The 23,811-nt window shown below is 34.0% G+C and overlaps 1 protein-coding gene across 1 annotated transcript in view; it reads left to right on the top strand.

Annotated features, from left to right (window-relative positions):
* Positions 1–23,811, top strand: part of ROCK1 (Rho associated coiled-coil containing protein kinase 1) — a 164,318-nt gene that overhangs the window by 32,364 nt on the left and 108,143 nt on the right. The window contains 1 exon segment of the mRNA XM_043558427.1: positions 8,381–8,462. Coding sequence (XP_043414362.1) covers positions 8,381–8,462 — 82 coding nt within the window.

The following is a 23,811-nucleotide window of genomic DNA, read 5'->3' as shown; positions in this document are numbered from 1 at the left end:
GGAAGCAAGAATATACAATGGGGAAAAGACAGTCTTTTCAATAAATGGTGCTGGGAAAACTGGACTGTTTTCTTACACTATCAAAAATATACTCAAAATGGATTAAAGACTGAAATGTGAGACTTGAAACCATAAAACTTCTAAAAGACAATATAGCCAGTAATGTCTTACACATTGGTCTTAGCATATTTATGGATGTCTCCTCAGGCAAGGGAAATAAAAGTAAAAATAAACTATTGGGGCTACAACAAAATAAAAAAGGAAAAGAAACCATCAACAAAACAAAAGGCAAGCTAGTGAATGGAAGACGATATTTGTAAATGATATATCCAATAATGGGTTAATATCCAAAATATATAAAGAACATAAAAAAATCTGATTTAAAAAGGGGCAGAGGATGTAAATAGGTATTTTTCCAAAGAAGACATGCAGATGGCCAGCAGTCGCTAATCGGAAGTGTAATCAAAACCACAATGAAATACCACCTCACACTGGTCAGAATAGCCAGTATCAAATAAACAAGAAAAAATAAGTGTTGACAAGGATGTGGAGAAAAGAGAACCCTTGTGCACCGTTGGTGGGAATGTAAATTGGTACAGCCACTGTGGAAAGCAGTATGGAAATTCCTCAAAAAATTAAAAATACATATACCATATGATCCAGCAATTCTACTGTTGGGTATTTACTAAAGAAAAGGAAAACACTAATTTTAAAAAAATTTTTTCTTTTATTTTTGAGAGAGACAGAGCACGAGCATGAGCAGGGGAGGGGCAGAGAGAGAGGCAGACACAGAATCTGAAGCAGGCTCCAGGCTCTGAGCTGTTAGCACAGAGCCCGACACGGGGCTCAAACCCACGAACCACCTGATCATGACCTGAGCTGAAGTCAGACTCTCAACTGACTGAGCCACCAGGTGCCCCTGAAAACACTAATTTGAAAAGATAAATGTACTCCTATGTTCACGGAATCCTTTTTTGTAGTAGCCATGATATGGTAGCATCTCAAGTTTCCATTGGTAGGTAAATGGATAAAGAAGATGTCTCACACACACACACACACACACACGCACACACACACACTGGTGTATTACTCAGCCATTAAAAAGAATGAGATCTTGCCATTTGTGACAACATGGATGGACTTAGAGGGTACTATGCTAAGCAAAATAAGTCAAAGACAAACACTGTAATTTCACTCATGTGGAATCTGAAAAAAATGAAAAAACAGACTCAAATACAGAGAACAAGCTAGTGGATTAAGAGGTACAGATATCTAGTTATAAAGCAAGTCAGAGAGATAAAAATTACAGCATAGGGAATTAAGAAAAAAGTTTCACATCAATTTTTTTTTTTTTGAGAGAGACTGTGAGCAGGGGAGGGTAAAAGAGAGAGGGAGAGAGAGTGAAGGAGAGAGAATCCCAAGCAGGCTCTGTCCTGTCAGCACAGAGCCCAACATGAGGCTAGAACCCACAAACCATGAGATCATGACCTAAGCAGAAACCAAGAGTCTGATGCTCAACCGACTGAGCCACCCAGACTCCAATCAATCTTTTAATACCAAGGGTTAGCCTGTTTTAGAAGTAGTTTGGTTTTCAGAGAACCTGGTTTTACTGCCAGCGTTTTAATGTGTTTTTGGTAGTTTCTAAAAAAATGTCTAGGTCTAGAATGGTAACCAGTTAGATTTTAAACTTTTACTTAAAAGTGAATGTTTTTTATATATAGTATATCTTCTTTCCTACTGCCATTATATTCTCATTTTTTAAAAATATTTATTTATTTTGAGAAAGAGAGAGCAAGCATGTGAACCGGGGAGGGGCAGAGAGAGGGGAGAGAGGGAATCCCAAGCAGGTTCCTCACTCATTGTGGAGCCTGATGCAGGGCTCAGTGTCAGGCACCATGAGATCCATGACCTGAGCCAAAAATCAAGAATTGGAGGTTTAACCGACTGAGCCACCCAGGGCCCCCTATATTCTCATATCTTAAATATATTATTACTGATGGATTTAATCTTAAATGATATTATGCATAGGATTCTTATTTTTTGTAGAGAACAAAAATTTGTAAAAATGTTTAGTTGAATAATTTTCTCCTGCTTTTGCTTAAGTTTTGTTATACGATCTTTTGCTCATAATAACAGTGCATCTTAGGAAATGTGAAATGTTCATTCTTTGGGTATTCTTTTAAAATGTTATATTTGTAATTAATTATACTTGCCTTTATGTGTTTATGTGAAAGTACTTCCCCAATGTGACTAGCTTCTTTGAAAATATACTGCTGTATTATTGTTAAGCTATGAGTAGCAAAGAATTTAATTATTGTAATTCTTTGACATTGGTTCCTCTTTTATGTATCCTCTCTTCTTCAGATCTTAAATTGATGATTAAACTATATATGATGGGCATGTTGTGAAAGCAGAGGGTAGCTTTTCTTCATGCCTAAATAATAAAGTGAAGGAGCAGTAGGACTACATGTTTTGGCTGTTATGTCTTGTAAATTGTTTTTGTACTTGGGGGAATGTTAATTTCTGTTACAGTCTTGAGTTCTGATACTAGAATATGGACTGTAGGAAGTGGGGAAGTCTTACTTGTTATTTACAGAACTTTAGAGTGTTGAATAAAAGTCAGAATTCCTTGCCCCGATTTATGGTTGGAGATAGACATTCATTCCTTGTGTAATTTATCTATTGCTTTAAAGTGGAAGCCTGCATACCTCTCCTCCACCACAGTGTCTTGATTCCCCTTAGCCTCTGTTTTGTATATGCTTTAGATTATGCTAGAATACCTTCTTATTCATTTTATTTTTCTGATAAAAGGCATATAAATTTTGCTTATGGACAATCCTGAAAAGCCATATACCATCTCAAATTACTATAAAATTAAAAGTGTAGAGTTTAGGTCCAAACACCTACTCACCATATAATTAGTGGAGACAGCTGATTTTCCATAAACAAAAGTATGATCAAATTCTGTGGCCAAGCAAAAGTGAGATACCCAATGTTAAAAAAAAAAAAAAAAAAAAAGGCAGGATTACGATGTTGGAGAAGGGTTTATAGCACAGTGACCTAAGATTTACTCTTAGGGTTTTATGACCACATGACTAAAATGTCTGTTTTTCTCTTTATGTCACTTCTAGCAGTAGTGAGACTAGTATGTAGACCTTTCAAATGTCAGGGAAATAAAGCAAAGAGAGGGAAGTAGGACTCTTAACGGACACTTTACATACTTATTTAATTCTCACAAATCCATTATGAGTTGTAGGTAGTTACTATTCTCATTTTACAGAGGAGAAAACAGGCTCAGAAAGTTTATGTGACTTGTCCTCCCAATGGTAGCATGCAAATATACTGGTTTTTTTTTCTTCAAAATGCTTTTGATTTATTTGAATTCTTTTGACCCATCTGGAATTCATTTTATTATGAAGCATGACTCAAAAATCCTTCATCTGTATAGTTCTGTTCAGTTATACAAACATTTACCAAAGAGTGACACTTTTGTCAGCCCCATCTTTTCCCCTGTCCTGACTATTAAATGGGCAGTTCTCTTGCCCTTTCAGTGCAAGAAGTCCTATAGCTCATGCATTGGTTAATTGTATTTCAGTGCAGTGACATTTATTGAGCCCCTGCTATTAAGTATTTCAGCGAGGATGCTTTAAGTTATAAGAAATAGAAAATCCGATGCACGCTGAGTCAGACAGTTCATTCTCAGGTATGTGTAGACTGGCTCCAGAGTAGGTTAATTCAGTGATTCAACAAACATCATCAGGGACCCAGGTTCCTTCCATTCTTTGGCTCTATCATTATCATTGTGTTTGGCTTTGTCCTCTGCCAACTTCCCTTGAGGCTGCAAGATGGCTGCTGTTATTTGAGGTGTCACATACAGACATGATATTTTCTCATGAAAGGAAGATATTTCTTTTTAAAAAAATTTTTTAATGTTTATTTTTGAGAGACAGTGGGACAGAGCATAAATGGGGGAGGAGGGGCAGAGAGAGAGGGAGACACAGAATCCAAAACAGGTTCCAGGCTCTGAGCTGTCAGCACATTCGAGCAGGGCTCAAACTTACGACCTGAGCTTAAGTTGGACACTTCACAGACTGAGCCACCCAGGCACCCCTAGATATTTCTTACATGTATCACTTTCAAGAGAGAAGAAATTTCCCCCAGAATCCTTCTGAAGACTTTCCCTCATGTTTCATGTGCCAGCTTATTACCATCTTCCTGTATTTAAAGTGAACATTGGCAAGAGTAATGGGCCACCATTTTGGTTTAGATTACACTAATCAGAACCATCCTCCTGATGCTGAGGAAGATCTCCCTACTTCTGGGAGCTCATAGTTTTGTGGAGGAAGTTGGGTGGCTTGAACAAAATTGAAGTTAAATTAGGAAGGTAGAAGGGGGAAATAATTGTTGAGGTAGGAGAACCAATAGTCTTACTATCTACTGTGTTATCAGTAAAATGTGATGCTCAGTTCTGGGGCTTAGCTTACTCAAAGCACTTGAAATCTAGCTTGAAGATTGAAGTAAAAAATAAGACAAGGGGAACTGTCAGTTTTTATAGGTAGTTTAGTGAAGGTCATGTAGAAGAAAGAGTAGGAGAAAGAGTAGTAGAGAAAACAAGTTTGAATCCTAGCCAGACACCTTTCTAGTTATAATTAGAAGAATGATTTGTGGTTTTCTGTTAATTTTTTAACAATACAGCTTGAGTTTAAATATACATATTCTCAATTCCTAATTTCTTTTTTTTTTTTTTAATTTTTTTTTTCAACGTTTATTTATTTTTGGGACAGAGAGAGACAGAGCATGACGGGGGAGGGGTAGAGAGAGAGGGAGACACAGAATCGGAAACAGGCTCCAGGCTCCGAGCCATCAGCCCAGAGCCTGACGCGGGGCTCGAACTCATGGACCGCGTGATCGTGACCTGGCTGAAGTCGGACGCTTAACCGACTGCGCCACCCAGGCGCCCCCCTTTTTTTTTTTTTTAATTTTTATTTTCAATGTTTATTTATTTTTGGGACAGAGAGAGACAGAGCATGAACGGGGGAGGGGTAGAGCTAATTTCATTTTTGAGATATTCAGGATTTTTTCAATCATATTTTTATCATGGTCATGTTATATTTATAACTAGTAAACTAGGAGTTAACATTTTGATTCTGATACAGGTTGCTAGCTAGTATTGGACAAGTCAGTATTTCTGATTGCTATTTGTCCTGGCTATAAGATGAAGTGGTTCAACAAGGCAATTTTTGAGATTTTTTTGTGCCTAACATTTAGTAAAAAAACCAAAAAAACCCCTCAAAAACAACAACAACAACAACAACAACAACAAAAAACTTATATGGAGTAAGATTGGAAGCAGTTGCTTTAATATATTTACCAAAGAGAGCATATGAGTAAAATTTAATGTACATTTCCCACATTTTTTAATGTTTCATGTGGTAGTAAAAAACAATTTAAGCTATTATAATTTAGTTCTGAATCTTTTAAAATTGGCAAGTATCTTTGGAAGTAGATGTTTACTATAAACTATTAAAATAATAGTTATTATAAAATATGTTGAGATTATTGCTTTATATGTACAGGCATTTTCCAGACAACTTTAAGGTACTAAAATATTGCCTAAAATTTTTATTGTGTAGTCAGGAGTACTTGGACTACTCTATAGATTAATTTTGGGGAGTAACCTGATGCACTGACATTTAGTATCTAATCTGAGAAAAGTATTTCTTGAATAATGTAATACCTTTGCTGTTGAGCATAAAAATCACTGGCTTAAATATACATTTTATGCCTACTTGTTCAGGTCATTCTGCAAGGTGCTGTGGGAGAAAACAAGATATTAACTGTGGTTTCTGCCTTAACTTAAAAGTCTTTTTTTTTGAATTCATGTTTGTCTTTTCCTAGAAAATAGTGAATTCACATACTTATTGGTTTGGCTTTTCAGTTTAGATTAGACCAAGCATCAGCTGGTCTTTCTAAAAATCATGTTTCCATATAAACATGTGTTTTTTTTCTGTAAAAAGAATTACCAGAAATATTCAAATTGGTTAGAAGAGTCTAGGATATGTATTTTTTTTTTGACACCCATAGTTTTCTTTTCTTTTCTTTTCTTTTCTTTTCTTTTTCTTTCTTTTCTTTTCTTTTCTTTTCTTTTCTTTTTTTTTTTAATTTAAACCCAATTAGTTAACATATAGTGTAATAATGGTTTCAGGAGTAAAATTAGTGATTCATCACTTACATATAACACCCAGTGCTCATCCCAACAAGTACCCTTCTTAATGCTCATACTCATTTAGCCCATCCCCCCACTCACCTCCCCTCCAGCAACACTCAATTTGTTATGTGTATTTAAGAGTTTCTTATGGTTTGCTCGGGGTTTTTTTTTTTTTTTCAATCTTCTTTTTCCTTCCCTTCCCCTGTGTTCATCTGTTTTGTTTCTTAAATACCACATATGAGTGAAATCATATTTGTCTTTCTCTGATGCCGCTTATCATAATACTTTGTAGCTCTATCCATGTTCTTGCAAATGGCAAGATTTCACTCTTTTTGATCACCGAGTAATATTCCATTACACACACACACACACACACACACACACACACACACACACACATCTTTTTAATTCATCAGTCAATACTCTTTCCATAATTTGTCTATTGTTGATGGCACTGCTATAAACAGTTTATTTGAAGATACAGGGCATATGCCCTCTCAAATCAGCATTTTTGTATTCTTGGGACAAATACATAGTAGTGCAATTGCTGGGTCATAGGGTAGGTCTGTTTTTAATTTTTTGAGGAACCTGTTCTCCAGAGTGGCTGCATCGGTTTGCATTCCCACCAGCAGTGCAAAAGTGTTCCCCTTTCACCACATTCTCACCAACATCTGTTGTTTCCTGAGTTGTTAATTTTAGCCATTCTGAGAGGTGTGAGGTGGTATCTCATTGTCATTTTGATTTGTATTTCCCTGATGCTGAGTGATGTTGAGCATCTTTTTATGTGTCTGTTAGCCATTAGGAGGAAATGTATCTTGAAGATAGATGAATTTGCATTAGTGGAGGAGCTTTTTCTTCAGATCTGCACAAACCTGTATATTTTGAAAAGCCAGTATCAAATGGATTGGTCTTTTTAAGCGATCAACAGCATTGGTATTATTACCTGTTTTTTCCATGTTCAGTTTCCAACTTATGCAATGATATATTTTAAAGTATGTGTAAATTTGACTCTGCTTTCTGGTTTCTTTTTTTTTTTTTTTTTAATTTTTTTTTTCAACATTTATTTATTTTTGGGACAGAGAGAGACAGAGCATGAACGGGGGAGGGTCAGAGAGAGAGGGAGACACAGAATCGGAAACAAGCTCCAGGCTCTGAGCCATCAGCCCAGAGCCTGACGCGGGGCTCGAACTCACGGACCTCGAGATCGTGACCTGGCTGAAGTCGGACGCTTAACCGACTGCGCCACCCAGGCGCCCCATGCTTTCTGGTTTCTTAAGGAAATATTTTAAGTACTTGTGTTCTAAAATAGCTGAGTGATCACACCTGTGGCTTAACACAAAGTATAAAGTCTGCATATCCTCTGGCTTTAATTTTTCCTTCAACCTTTTATGAACATGAGTGTACAGGGTCTGCTTCCCTTGTTGCTTTTGTTTTTATTCTTGGGCTCCGCTAAATTTCCCCAGCTAAATAAAATGAAGATTACTTGGGATTATCTGAATATTCCTCCTGCTCCTGCCACAAGATGGATATAACCCGAATAGATGTGTTCCCACTTGAGCATTGATTGGTACACCTTCACACTGCTCTGCACTTGCTGAGATAATATTTAAAAATCCACCTAAAAGTAAAAGCCTTTGTCCTTTACTAATGGTTGTCCTATAAAGTGCTTCACAGAAAGAGAACTCTTATGAAAATGCAATATATTTTTATAATTAAAAATTTATCTAAATGCAGAATTTATTTTATACCAAACAGTCACTGTTTAGTTACTATCTTGTCAAATATTTATAGTCACAAATGTACACCATTTGTTTTTGATGAGTATCTCAAATAAAGATAAATGTAGGAAGGGGGAGTGAAAGTGCAATTTCATGGGAAATGGAATTTCAATTTCAAAGGGAAAGGGCATGAGTTGAAGTTTTATGTAGTGAGTTTATAGTGATTTTGCTGCTTCTCAGACTGGGAGAGTTAGAAGGTAAAAAATCTATATGTGAAATAAATAAAAACAATTTTTTCTTCTCAGCACCCATGTAATCTTGTAAAAGGTGTTGAATGCAAGATGTATGAGAGAGGACAAACAAAATGTTTGTGTTGTGTGTTATTCTTTACTCATAAAAAAGGAAAGTGTTCATAGTATCCCAAAACTAACTGTTTGTTTGTTTATTTGTTTAGGATGGATTGGATGCTTTGGTATATGATTTGGATTTTCCTGCCTTAAGAAAAAACAAAAATATTGACAACTTTTTAAGCAGATGTAAGTAATTTTTTGTGGAGGTTAATGACAGACTCTATATAATGAAATATTAGATAATTCAGGCCAATATTTTTTTTTCTTCTGTGTACTCTTTGGTTATTTCATCAGTAATTCCTACATAAAATAATAGGAAATAAGAAAGAAACTTTATTAGTTTATTAATATGAATGCCTAACAGGAGAATATTTTATAATATTTTATAAAATATTTTGCAGAAAAGAGAACGAAAAGTAAATGGCTAAAATAAGTAAGTTAAAATAATCATATACATACATGCATATTGAATATCAATAGTGTTATATTTATTCTTTATTTTTCTTTTGTAAATTATTAGCTGTTTCAATACCTGCAGGTAAGAACAGATGGCATATGAAAAGCTCTCCTACCAATGAAATAATGAGAATTTTCTCCATGGAAGGTGGCTTATATATTAGGTTTTACAGATTTTTTTTTTCTAAAAACTTTTTTGGATTTTGATATTAGATTTAATCAATTAAAACTTGATTAAAGAATTTATTAAGATAGTTTTAAACTTTAATCTTAAAAAATGACAATAAGATTTGGATATATAATATTCCCACTCCATTTCTTTATTTCTTTTCTGTACATAGTGATACATTTGGGGTAGGCTGGTTTTAAAATATGTTAAAATTCAATTTTATTTATATATGTTTTGTTAGAAAATTTTATTTTTCTAAGTAGTAAAATCTTTTTACTTCGTTCTATTTCTATATCGTTTTTACACTTTGAAATCTTGCCTCAGAATTTTAATTTTTTTAAATCAGTTAATCAATTTAATTTTTTTAAGTTTCTTTTTTATAAAAATATTCAGTCTGATTTAATTTTGCAATTGGTGCCAGAGTCTGAATTGGGAACTTTTTAAGTATAAGTTTTCTTAATTTCTTACATCTTACTGAAGTTACAGGACCATTTTATTACTGTTACATTTGCTTATCAACCTAATGTACTCAAAATAGAGCAAAAAAACTAAAAAAGTGGAGAATCTTGACCGTTTCTTATTTGATGGGAGGCATAGAATAAATGCTTATTAGTACAAGGGGGTGGTGCTGTATGATTTTGTAAAATAGGCTAGCAAAGATTGGAACGCATGATTTCTTAAGCTATTACTCATTTTACTATACAATATTATTACTTTCATAATATTAAATATGCCTTTATATTACATATTTTTATAAATAGAAATATCATAAGCCACAGTAGAAATAAGTAAAATAAAGTGAAAGTATAAAGCCTAAAGTAAATTTTTAACTGATAAACTTAAATAGTTTTTAAATTGGAGAAAAGTACAGAGTAACATAACAAAATTTTAGCAAATAGGATCTAGCATTATGTAAAAATTGTGATAAAGAAGGGTGTATACCAGGATTACACTGTAAAATTTAAGGTTCAAAAATCAATTAGTGTAATTTACCATAGTAATGTATTAAAAAAGAAAATCCATAATATCATTCAGGAAATGCAGAAAATGCATTTGATAAAATTAGGTATCCATTCATGATTTAAAAATATCTCTCTGAAAACTAAGGAAACTTCCTTACCCTGATAAAAAGAATCCACAAAAAAACCTACAGTTAGATTGTATTTAGTTGTGTCTGACCAAATGCTTTCCTCGTAAGATCATGAAGAGGCAAGTCTGTCTGCTCGTATTACCACTTTCATTCAACATTGTCCTGGAAGTTCTAGACAGTACAGTAAGGTAAAATAAAAAAAAAATCATATAGATTAAAAAGGAAGAAGTAAAAATTCAGACAACATGCTTTTGTATACATAAAAATCTCAAGATTCTACCAAAAAACCTACAAGAACTAATTAAGTTCAACAAAGCTGCAAATTAGAAGATTAATATGCAAAAAGCAATTCTATTTCTTTATATTAGCAATAACCGATTTGAAATTGACATAACAAATATAGCATTGTTTATAATAGAAGCAAAAACATGGCTAATTTAAGGATAAATTTGACAAAATATGTATCAGACTTGTATACTGAAAACTACATATTACTGAGAAATTACAGAAGACCAAAAAAAAAAAAAAAGAATGTATATTCAGTGTTCATGGATTGGACATTTCAATAATAATATGTTAAGAGTCCTCATATTAACTGATAAATTGAATCCTTTATTCTCAGAACCTGAGAAGCCTTTTTTTTCTCTAAAGTGACCAGCAATTCTAAAATTCATATGAAAATGTGAAGGATCTGGAATAGCCAAAGCAATTTTGGAAAGTAAGAGCCAGGTTGGAGAACTAATACTACAAGATTTCAAGATCAAGACAGTATATATTAATGAAAGAATAAATACATAAAATAAATAGAACAAAATAGAGACTTCAGAAATACATAACCATCGATTTATTTTCGACAAGGTAATTCAAATGCAAGCCTTACTTCACACCATATATAAAAATTAACTCAAAATTTTTCATAGACCTAGATTTAAAAGCTAAAATAGCACTTCTGGAAGAAAACACAGAAAATATTTGTGACTGGTTAGGCAATAATTTTTTAGATGGGACACAAATAGCACAGACTACTTTTAAAAGAAGATAGATGAGACTTCATCAAAATTCAAACTTTTTCTCTTCAGAAGACATTGCTAGGAAAATGAAAATAAGAGCCATAGACTAGGAGAAAATAGTTGCAAAACCTGTGAAAAGGGAAAGAATGGTCTTTCAACAAATGGTGCTCAGACAACTGGTTATATATAGTTAAAAGAATGAAGTTGGACTGTTAACTCACACCATATACAAAAGTCATTCAGAATGTAAGAACCAAACTATGAAACTCTCTATAAAGGAAAACATTGGCATAAATCTTCATGGTCTTGGATTAGTCAGTTTCTTAGATATAATACCTAAAGTTTAAGCAACTAAAGAAACAATAAAAAGACAACCCAATTTAAAAATAGGCAAGTCAATTGAATAGACATTTCTCCAGAGAAGACATACAGTTGGCCAGTATGCAACATTGTTTAGTCATTGGGCAGTTCCAAATTACGGCCACAGTGAGATACCATAACACATCTATAAGAATAACTAAAATTTTAAAGCTGACAATATCAAGAATATATGAAAATGTGGAGCAATTGAACTCTGGCATGTTTCTGGGTGGTTTGTAAAATGGTAAGGTGCTCTGGAAAACAGTTGGCATTTTTCTTATAAAATTATACATGCATTTACCTTATGACACAGGAATCCCACTTCTGGGTATTTATCCAAGAGAAATGAAACCAAATGTACACACAGAGACCTCTATGAGAATGTTTAAGGTGGCTTTATTCAAAATTGCTGTAAACTGGAAGCTGCTCAAATGCCCATCAGTTGGTAAATGGGTAAACAAATTGTGGTATATCCATATAATGGAATACTCAGTAGTAAACAGGAGTAAATTAAAGTAAATTAAATTAAGTAAATTCTGATATGTGCAACAACGTCAGTAGATCTCAAGAACATTGTAGTAAGTGGAAAAGGCCAGGCACAAAAGGGTACACTGTATCATTCTGTCTGTATGACATAACATCCCCCTTTAATTCAAGTTGTATTTCACACAGAGTAATAGATCTTCAGGGGATGATCATATTTTATATTATGCAATTATATGGATATGTATAGCTTTTGTTATTGAGTACATCAAAATTTTTTACTAAAGGTGAATGTTTAAATTGGTTTTTGTTGACAGTTATCATATATAGTGATCTAAAAATATACCTGGAATATGGGATAAAATCATTCTCTTCAGTAATTCAGCTAAAGTCTTACTAGAGTGTAACAACTTTAAAGTATAGCAGTTTGAAATATTTTAAACTTCAGGCCTAATTATATTACAAGCTGTTAATTTTCATCCCTTTGTATTGAAGAATGTTTACAGACTAAAAGGGGAAACAATCTGACCATTTAACTGAATAATTAGTTAAATATAAAGATTTGCTTTTCTGGACTCTGGTGTATGATACCTGAATGAAAAGGACTACAAAGAAAATGTTTATCATCCTCACATAACTAATAAATATTTTAAGGTGAATTTTAAGTCAGGGTTAGAGATCCAAATAAAATGGTGGGAGTTAGTCATATTTTAGAAGAAACATGTTTAGGGGAATGCATTGGGAAGAGGAGAAAGAGAAAATTTGGGAACAGTGATTATGACTATATATTTGTAAACCATTATGAATGCCACTGAGACTTGGGGTATAAGATTGTTAATTATGTTAGTAGAAAAGCAAACTTATTAAACAAATCTAACAGTCTAAAAAAAGATAATAGAGGAGGGAAGAGCAGTGTGTGAGAAATTCCATGAACCTGAGAGTAAAAATATGATAGAGAGCATTTGTTTGGATAAAAACAAACAAAAAAACCCTAGAAATGATACTTAATGGTAACATACTATAGCTTTTCTATTCAGTTCATTTTAGACCAGTGTTTCTAGTCTAAAGTGGCACTGTTGACATTTTGGGTCAGATAACACTGTTGGCAGGAGGGGCTGTCCTTTGCATTGTATGATGTTTACCAGTCAGTATCCCTGGCCTCTACCTTCTAGATGCCAATTGCATGCTCTTTTCCTTCCCTCAGTTGTGACTGCAAATTGCTTAAGTCAAATCTCACTCCCAGCCTTTCATACAGTTTGCTATATAACCTTTCAAGTTACATTAAAAAAAAAATTAATGTTTATTTTTTGAGAGAGAAAGAGGCAGAGAACAAGCAGGGGATGGGCAGAGAGAGAGGGAGACACAGAATCTGAAGCAGGCTCCAGGCTCTGAGCTGTCAGCACAGAGCCTGCACCGGGCTCAAACTCACAAACTGTGAGATCATGACCTGAGCCAAAGTTGGAGGCTTAACCGACTGAGACACCCAGGCACCCCCAAGTTACATTCTTATCTGTGCTGCTACTCCTTGTTTCCTTACACCTCCACCATACAGCTTACATTTACTTTTTAGAAGATACTTTGATATCATCTCCACAGTACTTTTCAGTGTTGCCCTCCTCCTTCTAAAATTCCTTCTAACCCCATCCAACTCAAGAGTCATCCTTTAAATTTCAAATTAGGCTTCACTTTAGTTTCCTAACCCCTTGTGCTAGGTCAGATATACTGCTGCTAGGCATGTGCTTTCATGGCATCTTGTGCACTTATCACAGTTAGGTTATATTTATTTTTGTGATTATTTGATTAGTATCCATTCCTCTTCTCCTTCCCTCATCAGTAGATTGAAAGTGTCATGAAACCTGGGGCATTTGTATTTGTACAGCAATACCTGACTGAATGTTAGTTACTCATTAAATATTTGTTAATGTATTAGAGCTTAAATGCTGGCTTGTTAGAGATGATCTAGAAAGTATCCTTTTGTTAGTAGAGTTTGGATATGATCATTGTCTTTTTAAATTGTTTTTTATTACCACATATTTCAAATGAATTGATGATAATACAATACATATCTACATGTCCATGATCATGAATAAGTTAGTAGTTAATTCTTTGCCCTATTTGCTTTTGATCTTTTGTTCAAAATAAGATGTTAAGTTACACCCTCAGCTTTGGGCCTCATGTCTTCCTCTTCCAGATGTGAACACTAGCCTAGAATTAATATATGTATTTAGTCCTTGTTAAACTTTCTCAGAATAGTGATTTCTAAAAAGAAAGCCACCCACATAAAATCATCAAATCAAAAACAAGCATACAGAAAGATCAACAAACAAGCCACATATGACAAGAACAAAATAATTTTGGTTGAGATGTAGAAAATAAATTTCTTTCAGAAGTTTCTGTTATTTTAAGGTGTAAATCATTGTATGTATCATTATATTAAATCATTATATCAAAGGATAATTTACATTTATCATTGTAAAAGGGTTGTATCTTGTTTTTATTTTTCCAAGTAATTATATTTCGTAACCAATCATATAATATTTTAATGTTTCATAAAATGGAGTTTAACTTCTGTTTTCTCTTTTCCTTCCAAAAATGAGATTAAACATCAAATTAGGTATTTGTTTATATGCAAACAAGCATAAATGATCATTAGAAAGTTTGTTCCTCCTTCCCCTGTCTTGAAGTTTTAATATGTCTTTACTCTGGCATGTTTTAAAACATAAAATGCTTTTTTTCCATGCTTTTAAGATTTGTAAAATCATGAAACCTTTCTGCTTCTTAAATGATTATTATGGTAACCGAATGTTACTGTTACCTTTAAATTAGCTCTTCATTGCCTGGTGATCAAAATCAGTAAGCAGTTATCTTGTTTTAAAAAACATGAAGGAGAAATAAATTATTTTCAGTTCAGCATATTATGCTGATATTGTCAGTGAATCCATTGTTCATCTAAAGAAGTAGAAACAACTTGACTCTGTTTGCCTTAGCTGCTTGTAGAATTACACAAAAGGTACATATTGCTCAATAGAAAAAGGAAAACTTTTTCTCTTATATATTTCTCTTATAATAATAATTAAAAGAAAGCATCACACATTTTTATGACTTGTAGAAAACCCCTTATTTTAATGTTGGTGGTTAGTTTCTCCTAAGAGTATCTCATTATATTTGTAAAATCATGTACTATAATATTGAAGATGAGTATTACATTATCTATAGTAAAATTAAAGACCATTTTATCTACTTTGAATACAAAGTTTGATGTAGTTAGAGATGTATACTTTTTGGGGAATTCTAAGGAGCAACAATGATAAAAACAATTTATGTACTACCTATATATGCTATTCTACATTTAAGAAGGATAAATGTGAGAAGAAGAAGATATAAATACATAATATTGATCATGTGTTGTGATTAGCATACAATTCCATTTTCAGGTTCTTCTGATAAAAATGTAAAACTACCATTTTGTAGTGGCATTTAAAAACTCCACTGCTAAGTATGAAGGTATAAAAATGAGCATGCATTAATGTGGGACATATTTCAGCCAGAAGGCATTGAAATGTACTAAGATTTTGACAAATTTGATTGTGTGTGTGTGTGTGTGTGTGTGTGTCTGTGTGTGTGTGTGTGTGTCTGTGTGTGTGTCTGTGTATTAGGTCTATAAATGGCTTACATATTTTGGTAACTCTAGCACGTGAATGGTGAATGTATCTCTGTTTTGGGGAGATGGGAACAGGATTGTAGTCCTAATATATTGGGATTAATTCTTCAACTGTATACTGAAATATAAGAAAAATAGTAATTTTTGAAGGAAATGAACCAAAAGAGAGTCCAGAAGCATACTTTTTAATTATATGAAAATTTGAAGTAAACTTAACATGACACTTAGTGTCATTGGGAAAAAGGTAGATTGTTCAGTAATTTATATTCGATATCTATATGAAGAGAAAATGAATTTCAGTCTCAAAGGTAAAGACATAAGGTACTAGATGAATTTAAATGTATTATATTTATAGTCTTCAAGTAGGGAATGTCTTTTTGGGGGGGGGAATGTCTTTTTTTAAAAGCAAGATTTGAGGACTAGCAACTGTAAAGGAAACATTGACAGATTTTTGCCTTATCAAAACTATGTAAGGAAAGAAATATTTAAATAACACTAATAAACTGAAAGAATTATAATGTATTTAATAGAATTATATTTCTAATATAGGAAGAGATCCTTTTAATCAATAAGAAAAAAAATTTTTTAAATGGACACAGTAACTGAATATGTAGTATAAAGGAGAAAATCTGTAAATGACAACTGAGTAGTTAACAGTTGAACAAATCCATTAATATTTCAACAAATATGGGTTAAAATAAGAAATAGGCTCCCCTACCCCCCACATCTGAATGAGAAAAATAAGAAAGAATAATACCTAGGATTGGTGACTGTTAAGTGAGAGTGAAAATTGGTGCAGTCATTTTGAAGGGCAGTTGGACAGTGTATTTTAAAACTAATAATGTTCATGAGCATAACCTAATCTTTTACTTAAATATATCCTGCAAAAACAGCTCTATAAGTGTACAGGAATGTTCATCATAGCAAATCTGTGTTGTTGTTAGGTCAAAAAGTTAGAACACAAATCAATGGGTGAAATCTTTCAGCTATCCACAGTGTGATACTTTCCATGAAAAGTAAGTTGCAAAATACTTTCTATGTCAATAAATATAGATAATACATTTTTAAAAATGAATATGTGTATTCCATTTAATGAATCTATCTTAATTTAAAAAAACTGTTTCTGTAATGGTGGACGCTTAGGGTCCTTCCGGTTTTTCACTATTATAAATAAGGCTGTGATGAAAGTTCTTGTGCATACAGTTTGATGTGTACTTGCTCCTCCTTTCTTTGGAGTGAGTCCAGGAATTGCTGAGTCAAAAGTTATATCCAGTTTGCATTTTGATACTTCGTGCCAAATGCAGTTTTATACCAGAAGGTGGTATAAAAGTTGGAATTTTAAAAATAGCCATAAAATTGAATAAACTATGCAGTGTGACCTAGTATATTACAAAAGCTTGTTTGAAGCTATTACAAATAAAATAACACCAAATTAGATTTTTTTAAAAGAAATGTTAAGTATCCTCTTTATTTTTATTTTTTATTTATTTATTTTTTTTTTAATTTTTTTTTCAACGTTTATTTATTTTTGGGACAGAGAGAGACAGAGCATGAATGGGGGAGGGGCAGAGAGAGAGGGAGACACAGAATCGGAAACAGGCTCCAGGCTCTGAGCCATCAGCCCAGAGCCCAACGCGGGGCTCGAACTCGCGGGCCGCGAGATCGTGACCTGGCTGAAGTCGGACGCTTAACCGACTGCGCCACCCAGGCGCCCCTCCTCTTTATTTTTAAAATAAATTATGTTATAATAAACTTATGGAAGAGTTGCAAAAATAGAAATTCCTGTATGTCCTTACCCTAACGTTAGTATCTCCTGTAACCATGGCTCATTGGCAAAAATAACAAATCAAAATTGATGTATTACTGTTAACTAGTTAAATACTTAAATACCAGTTTTTCCACTAAGCTCTTGGTTCCAGAATCCAATCTGGAGTATTACATTGTATTTAGTTTTCATTTCTTCTTAGTCTCCTCTAGTCTGTGATAGTTTCTCAGTCTTTGCTTATTTAAAAAAAATTTTTTTAATGTTTATTTTTGAGAGAGAGCATGAGTGGTGGAGAGGCAGAGAGAGAGGGAAACAGAATCTGAAGCAGGCTCCAGGCTCTGAGCTGTCAGCACAAACCCTGACCTGGTGCTTGAACTCATGAGCCGCAAGATCATAACCTGAGCCGAAGTTGGATGCTTAACTGACTGAGCCACCCAGGCACCCCAGTCTTTGCTTATTTTTTATGACCTTTTTTTATGACAGTTTTGAAGATTACTGATCAGGTATTTTGTAGTCAATTTGTGTTTGTCTGATGTTAGACTGGGGTTCTGGTTCTGTGATAGCATCATGATTTCTCACTGGTAATGTTAACTTTTATCACTTGGTTTAAAATAGTGTCTGTCAGGCTGGAAAATTACTATTTTCCCTTTCCAAAACCTGTCGTTTGCAATCTGGTTACTTGTTCTGCCCATATTTATGGTCAGGGTGATCAGTAAGCTCCACCTCCAGACTCAAAAGGTTGTATGTAGTCTTTCACACAGAAGTTTTTTATTTTGAAAGTCTAATTTATCAATTATTTCTGTTATGGATTGTGCTTTTGGTGTTGTGCATAAAAATCATTGCCAAACCCAAGATTGATTCATTAAATAGCTTTATTGAGATGTAATTTATATTCTGTAAAATTCATTCATTTAAAGTGTACAATTCATTGTTTTGTGTGTATTTTTAGTTGTGTAGCCATTACTAGTCACTTTTAGAACATTTCATAACCTCATAAACCCCATACACATTAGCAGTCACTCTGCATTTTCCCCTAATTTCCCCAGCCCTAAGCAAGGACTAATCTATTTTATGTCTATTTAGTTTCCTATAGGTAATAAACATTACCTATAGATGGAATTATATGTGGTCTTTTGTGACATTTTTTGGACTAGCATGATTTATTCAATGTATTATCTATGTTGTAGCATGTATTCTTTTTAATTGCCAAATAATATTCCATTGAGTAAATATACCTACCACATTTTGTGTATCCGTTTATCTGTTGATGACCATTTGTATTGTTTCTGCTTTCTGGCTACCATGAATAATCGTGCTATGACTGTGAGCAAGTATTTGTAGACTTGTGTTTTCATTTCTCTGGGGTAGATACCTAGAAGTGGAATTGCTGGGTCATATGGTAATTCTATGAGAAATACAAGATTGATTTTTAAAATATATACTTTTATTATTTTGGAGTAAATATGTGTGACTTTTCTTTTGTTCCTGAGTAGGTAAAAGCTGCATGTAGTTGATTGTCTCCATTTATATCATTAAATGTTTTTAATGTTTCAGTATCATTGAGTATATATGTACATCAGGGACGTATCCATGAATGAAGTGTGGTCTCTATCCTTAAGGAAATGGGAATGTACTATATGTACTATATACTAGAAAAAACATAGCTATATAAGCGATTTCAGTCCAGATTGATAGATGAAATAATCAAGTAGTAGTGGTGTCTCAGAGGAGAGGGAGTTATTCCATCTGCTTGAGATGATCAGCAATGGCTGAAGAGGAGATACATACAGAATTAGATATTATTTGATAGTAACTTGGTCAGATAAAGTAGGACAGGTCACTTCAGGCTGATGATCAGTATCTGCAAATGTATGGAGATGTGAAGCAGTATGGTAATGTGGGAAATTGCAAGTGACTGGACATTGGTAGAGCATACTGGGGGAAGTAGAAATAAAAGACTGGAGAATCAGACAGTGACAAGGTCTAAAAGCCATTTTATACTGTGTTAAGGAGTTTGGGTTTATCTTCCTTCCCCATCTATTTCTCAAACTGGATTACTCTGTGTATGTGTGCGCTTGTGGGTGTGTACACTGGCAAAACACAGCACATCTTCCTGGAGTTTGAATTTTGTTCAAAGATTTGGGCATAAAATAATTTTTGCATTGAAATGATCAGATTTTTATAGAATTGAATATTACATTGTAGATTTTATAGATAAGTTTTATATAATTTTAGAGCCTTTTAGAAATGCTTTGTTTGACTACTTCAAAAGTATAAAGGTATACTGGTTTCTTTAGGCAAAGAGTAGCAGTATTTTGGTCAGTGTATTATGCATAGCTTTTATTACCATATTTCATCCTGACATTTTATTTATTTTTTTATGTTTATTTATTTTTGAGAGAGAGAGAGAGAGAGAGAGAGACAGAGAGAGAGACAGAGCATGAGGGGGAGGGGCAGAGAGAGAGGGAGACACTGAATCGAATGCAGGCTCCAGGCTCGACACTGTCAGCACAGAGCTGGATACAGGGCTCGAAATCATGATCTGCAAGATCATGACCTGGAGCCAAAGTCGGACACTTAACCAATTGAGCCACCCAGGTGCCCCCGTCCTGATATTAAAAAAAACTTATTTAGCAATTGGGATGTGTCTTACAGTCTGTAGCGGTACATAAAATTATGGTGCAGTTTATAATCTTGGATCCTAGACTAGGCAAATATGTCTTTTTCTCAGTAGAAAGCAATAGTAATTATAGAAAACTTGAAATATGTGAGTAATAAAATACTCTGAAATCACACTGCACTCAGAAGTGACTATAATTTTTGTTTTGGTGTAGTTCCTTCTGGTCTTTTCTGTTTACACATACCGATTATGTATTTGTGTTTATATATTTGCGCAGTTGTTTATTGTTTCTTTGCTCAACATTGTATGTTGACTATTGTTCTATATGATTATTCTTTTAACAACACAATTTTAAATGTCACCTGATACTCCATTATATGTATGTAAAATTATTTAATATTTACATTTTAAAAAACATTGTAAAAATCTTGGTTCCACATTATATCTAACTTCCTTAGGGCAAATTTCTAGTAGAATTCACTGGATATGAAGCGTGGTCTTTTTTTTTTTTTTTAAGATCCTTAAGAAAAATCATCCATTTGATTGCTAGAAAGTTAGATTGAAGACTGTATAAGATTGAAATCTTTTTGAATTGTTGGAATCCTGAAACTATAAATTGTAAAACTTTCTGTCTCTTTTGGCAACTTGTGATTATTTAGAGATGGATTAGCTAGTTAGTGGCCTGTCAAGATTTATGGTGTGTATTTGTGACTCAATTTGCCTATTTCATTTTTTGCTTACTGTGCTGTGGAGCAATATTTCACTTCTCTGAATCTTAGCTTTCTGCCAGCATCACTTGACTCAACACAGTAGACAATCAGATATTGGTAAAAGGGTCTAATGGTTACATAATCCTATTTATTGGTCTTAGAATTAATGTGGGCTTACCAAACTTATAATTTTATATGAAATAAATTCAGTAAAGAACAAAGAAGTTGATATTTATTATAGGAAAAAATAGAACACTGTAAGAAGGATTGGAAGTTTTGAGACTTTTGCAGTTTTAGATAAGGTAACTAGAGTGGTACTCACTAAAAAATGACATTTGAGAAAATCATTGAAGTACTTGAGAGAACTAACCAAGCAGATGTTTGAGGGAAGGGCATGATATACAGAGGAATAGCCAGTGTGAAGGCTTTAAGAGCAGAATATACCTGACATGTTTGAGAAGCAGCAAGGAAGAAGCCATTGTGGCTGGAGAGGATTGAGCAAGTAAGAGAATAGTAGGATAATGTCAGAGAAGTAAGGAAATAGGTAGGCTGGGTCGTGTAGAGTCTTGTAAGATCTTTGACTTTTGCTCTGACTGAGATGGCAAGACATTAGAGAGTTTTGAGCAGAGGAGTGACATGCTCTGACTTGTGTTTTTAAGAATATCACCCAGGGTTAAGAATAAACTATGGAGAGGCAAGGAAAGACACAGGGAAATCAGTTAAGAAGCAATTATAGTAATCTGAGGAAGAGATGATAGTGGCTTAGTCCAGCATGTTAGCAAGCAGTATAGAGAGTGAAAAGTTGGAGATAATGTTTCAAAGGTAGAGCTAGCATATTTTTCTGAATGATAGGATGTGGTATGTAAGGAAAAAAAGGAGTCAAGAATGCGCTATCTAGGCTTTAGCAAAATTGAACTATCAGTGGAAATAGGAAGATCCCAAGTAGAGGTTTTGGATCAAACCATCTCTTCAAGTTTCATGCACATTAAATTTGAGAGGTGTGTTACCCAAGTAGATATGTTTTGTAAGCAATTTGAATATATAAATCTGAAGCTTAAGAGAGACATCTGGACTACCAATCAATAAATCAATAAAAATTTGTTGACATGTAGATGGCTTTTAAAGCCCCCAAAGAAATAAATATAGAGAAGAAAACACTATGAAAGACTGGGCCTTGAAATGCTCAGTGTTAAGAACTCTGGGAGAGGAGGAAGAGCCAGTAAAGGCAACTGAGATGTAGCCATTGAGTTTGAAAAAACATCCGTAGTGTTATTGGAAGAATGTGGGAGTTGAGTAAAAAAGTAAACCAGCAGAGATGGACCAAACTGTCAAAAGCTGCTGTTACGTCAGGATAAGGACTGAGAATTTGTCATTGGATTTAACAACATGTTGGTAGTCTGAGACTTTGACGAGCAGCTTTGATAGAAAGGTAATGGCCATAGCCCACCTAGAGTGGATTTAAGAGCAAATATGAAGAAAGATTTAGAAACTGAGAGGAGAGACAACATTTGAGGGTATTTGCTGTAGTGGAGTTGAATAATGGGACAGTAGCTGGTGAGAGAAATGGGATGAAGAGATTTAAGATGAGAATGAAAGTAGCATGATCTAACCATAGGATCTGGTTAGGAAGGCGGAAACTTAATGATTCAAGAGAAAAAGGGTAGTATTGCTGAAGCAATGTCCCTGAACTAGTAAAAAAGAGTGTGACATCACTGGTGAAGAGATTGGTATAAAATAACAGTATTCTGTAGTAAAGGTGCCCAAATATACGAGTGCCCATGCTGACATTTAAATATATAGGTGTGTGTGTGGTGACAAATCTGTGGCAGTTTTCTTGATGGTTTCATTTGCTTCAGAGTGGTAGCCAAAAAGGTCTTAGCTATGAATGAGGATCAATGGGAGAGCTGTGTGAGGTTTGAGAAGAGGGAAGAAAATGTAAAATATGGTCTCCAGCAGAATGGGAGAGTGAACAGACTAGTGAAGTGTGAATGCCAAGCAGAATTAGGGGCCAGCTTTATGTTTGTGATTATGAATTTAAAGTGGGATCAGTCAATATGATTTTATGTATTCATCCAGACTTACTTAACTGCATGGGTACTAACAAGAGTTAGTTGGAGAATTGGATTTAACTAGGATTATGATTTTGACAAACTAAGGACAATGAAGCAGAAGAGAGCCAAGAAGGCATTAAAGATGTATGCAAGTGAGTGATTGTAATAAATGACCATGTAATGTAATTTGGGGAGATAAGAAAGAGAAGCTGTCTGTATATAGTGTATGTATATGTGTATGTATATATATATACATAGTAAAGGAGAGAAGTTTAAAGGTATTGAGAGGCCAGGTTATTAGAAGTGTCATCTATGGAAATATTAAAATCTTAGGAATTAAAACCGGTGAATGTTGGAGAGGTCAGTAAACCGGGAACTAAAATTGTCTAGCAATGAGATTGATGACCCAAGAGAGGTAGCTTACATCAGTAATGAGAGGTAGTGAGAGATATAACCTAACATATAACATGAAAATCAAAGCTGGCAGATTTAGGGTGGGAGATGTAGAGATAGCAGTTCTTCTGTTCCATCTTCAGGGCCAGGGGTATAAGACATGTGTGGGGGAGGATAAAGGTCACCACTTGAGAGCTGCAAGGGAAGCAGTGTTCTTAGTGGGGAGCTGGGTTTCTATTAGAGCACTGGTTGGCAGACTATAGCTCACAGGAAAAATCTGGCCCACCACCTGTTTTTGTATGCCCCATGAGGTAAGAATATTTTTTATATTTTTTAAATGATTGATAAAAGTTCGAAAGAAGGAAAATATGACATATACAAATTGTATGAAATTCAGATTTCAGTGCCCATAAAATAAAGTTTTATTGGGACATAGCCACATTCATTCTTTTTTGTATTATCTGTGACTGTTTTTGTGCTACAGTGTCTGAATTGAGTAGTCCAGACAGAATTCCTACAGGACATTGTTATTGCTTCACGTGGCTACTCAGCTAAATCACAGTGATACAGTTACAGCTGAACAGAGTTTAATGTGTATCACCATACGACAGCATTTTATTTTATTTTTTTTTTTTACCAGTGCATACCCCATTGTGTCAAAAAAGAGAAAAGTGAACTTTGAATGTTACCATTTTGAGGCACAGTCAAGTGTGGATTATTTTGTGAAGTTAAATGGCAAAGCATTGTTTATTATGCAGTGATACTGT

This window comes from Prionailurus bengalensis, chromosome D3 (genome assembly GCF_016509475.1).
Source record: "Prionailurus bengalensis isolate Pbe53 chromosome D3, Fcat_Pben_1.1_paternal_pri, whole genome shotgun sequence".
NCBI classification, from domain to species: Eukaryota; Metazoa; Chordata; class Mammalia; order Carnivora; family Felidae; genus Prionailurus; species Prionailurus bengalensis.
This window is presented reverse-complemented; position numbering and strand designations above follow the sequence as displayed.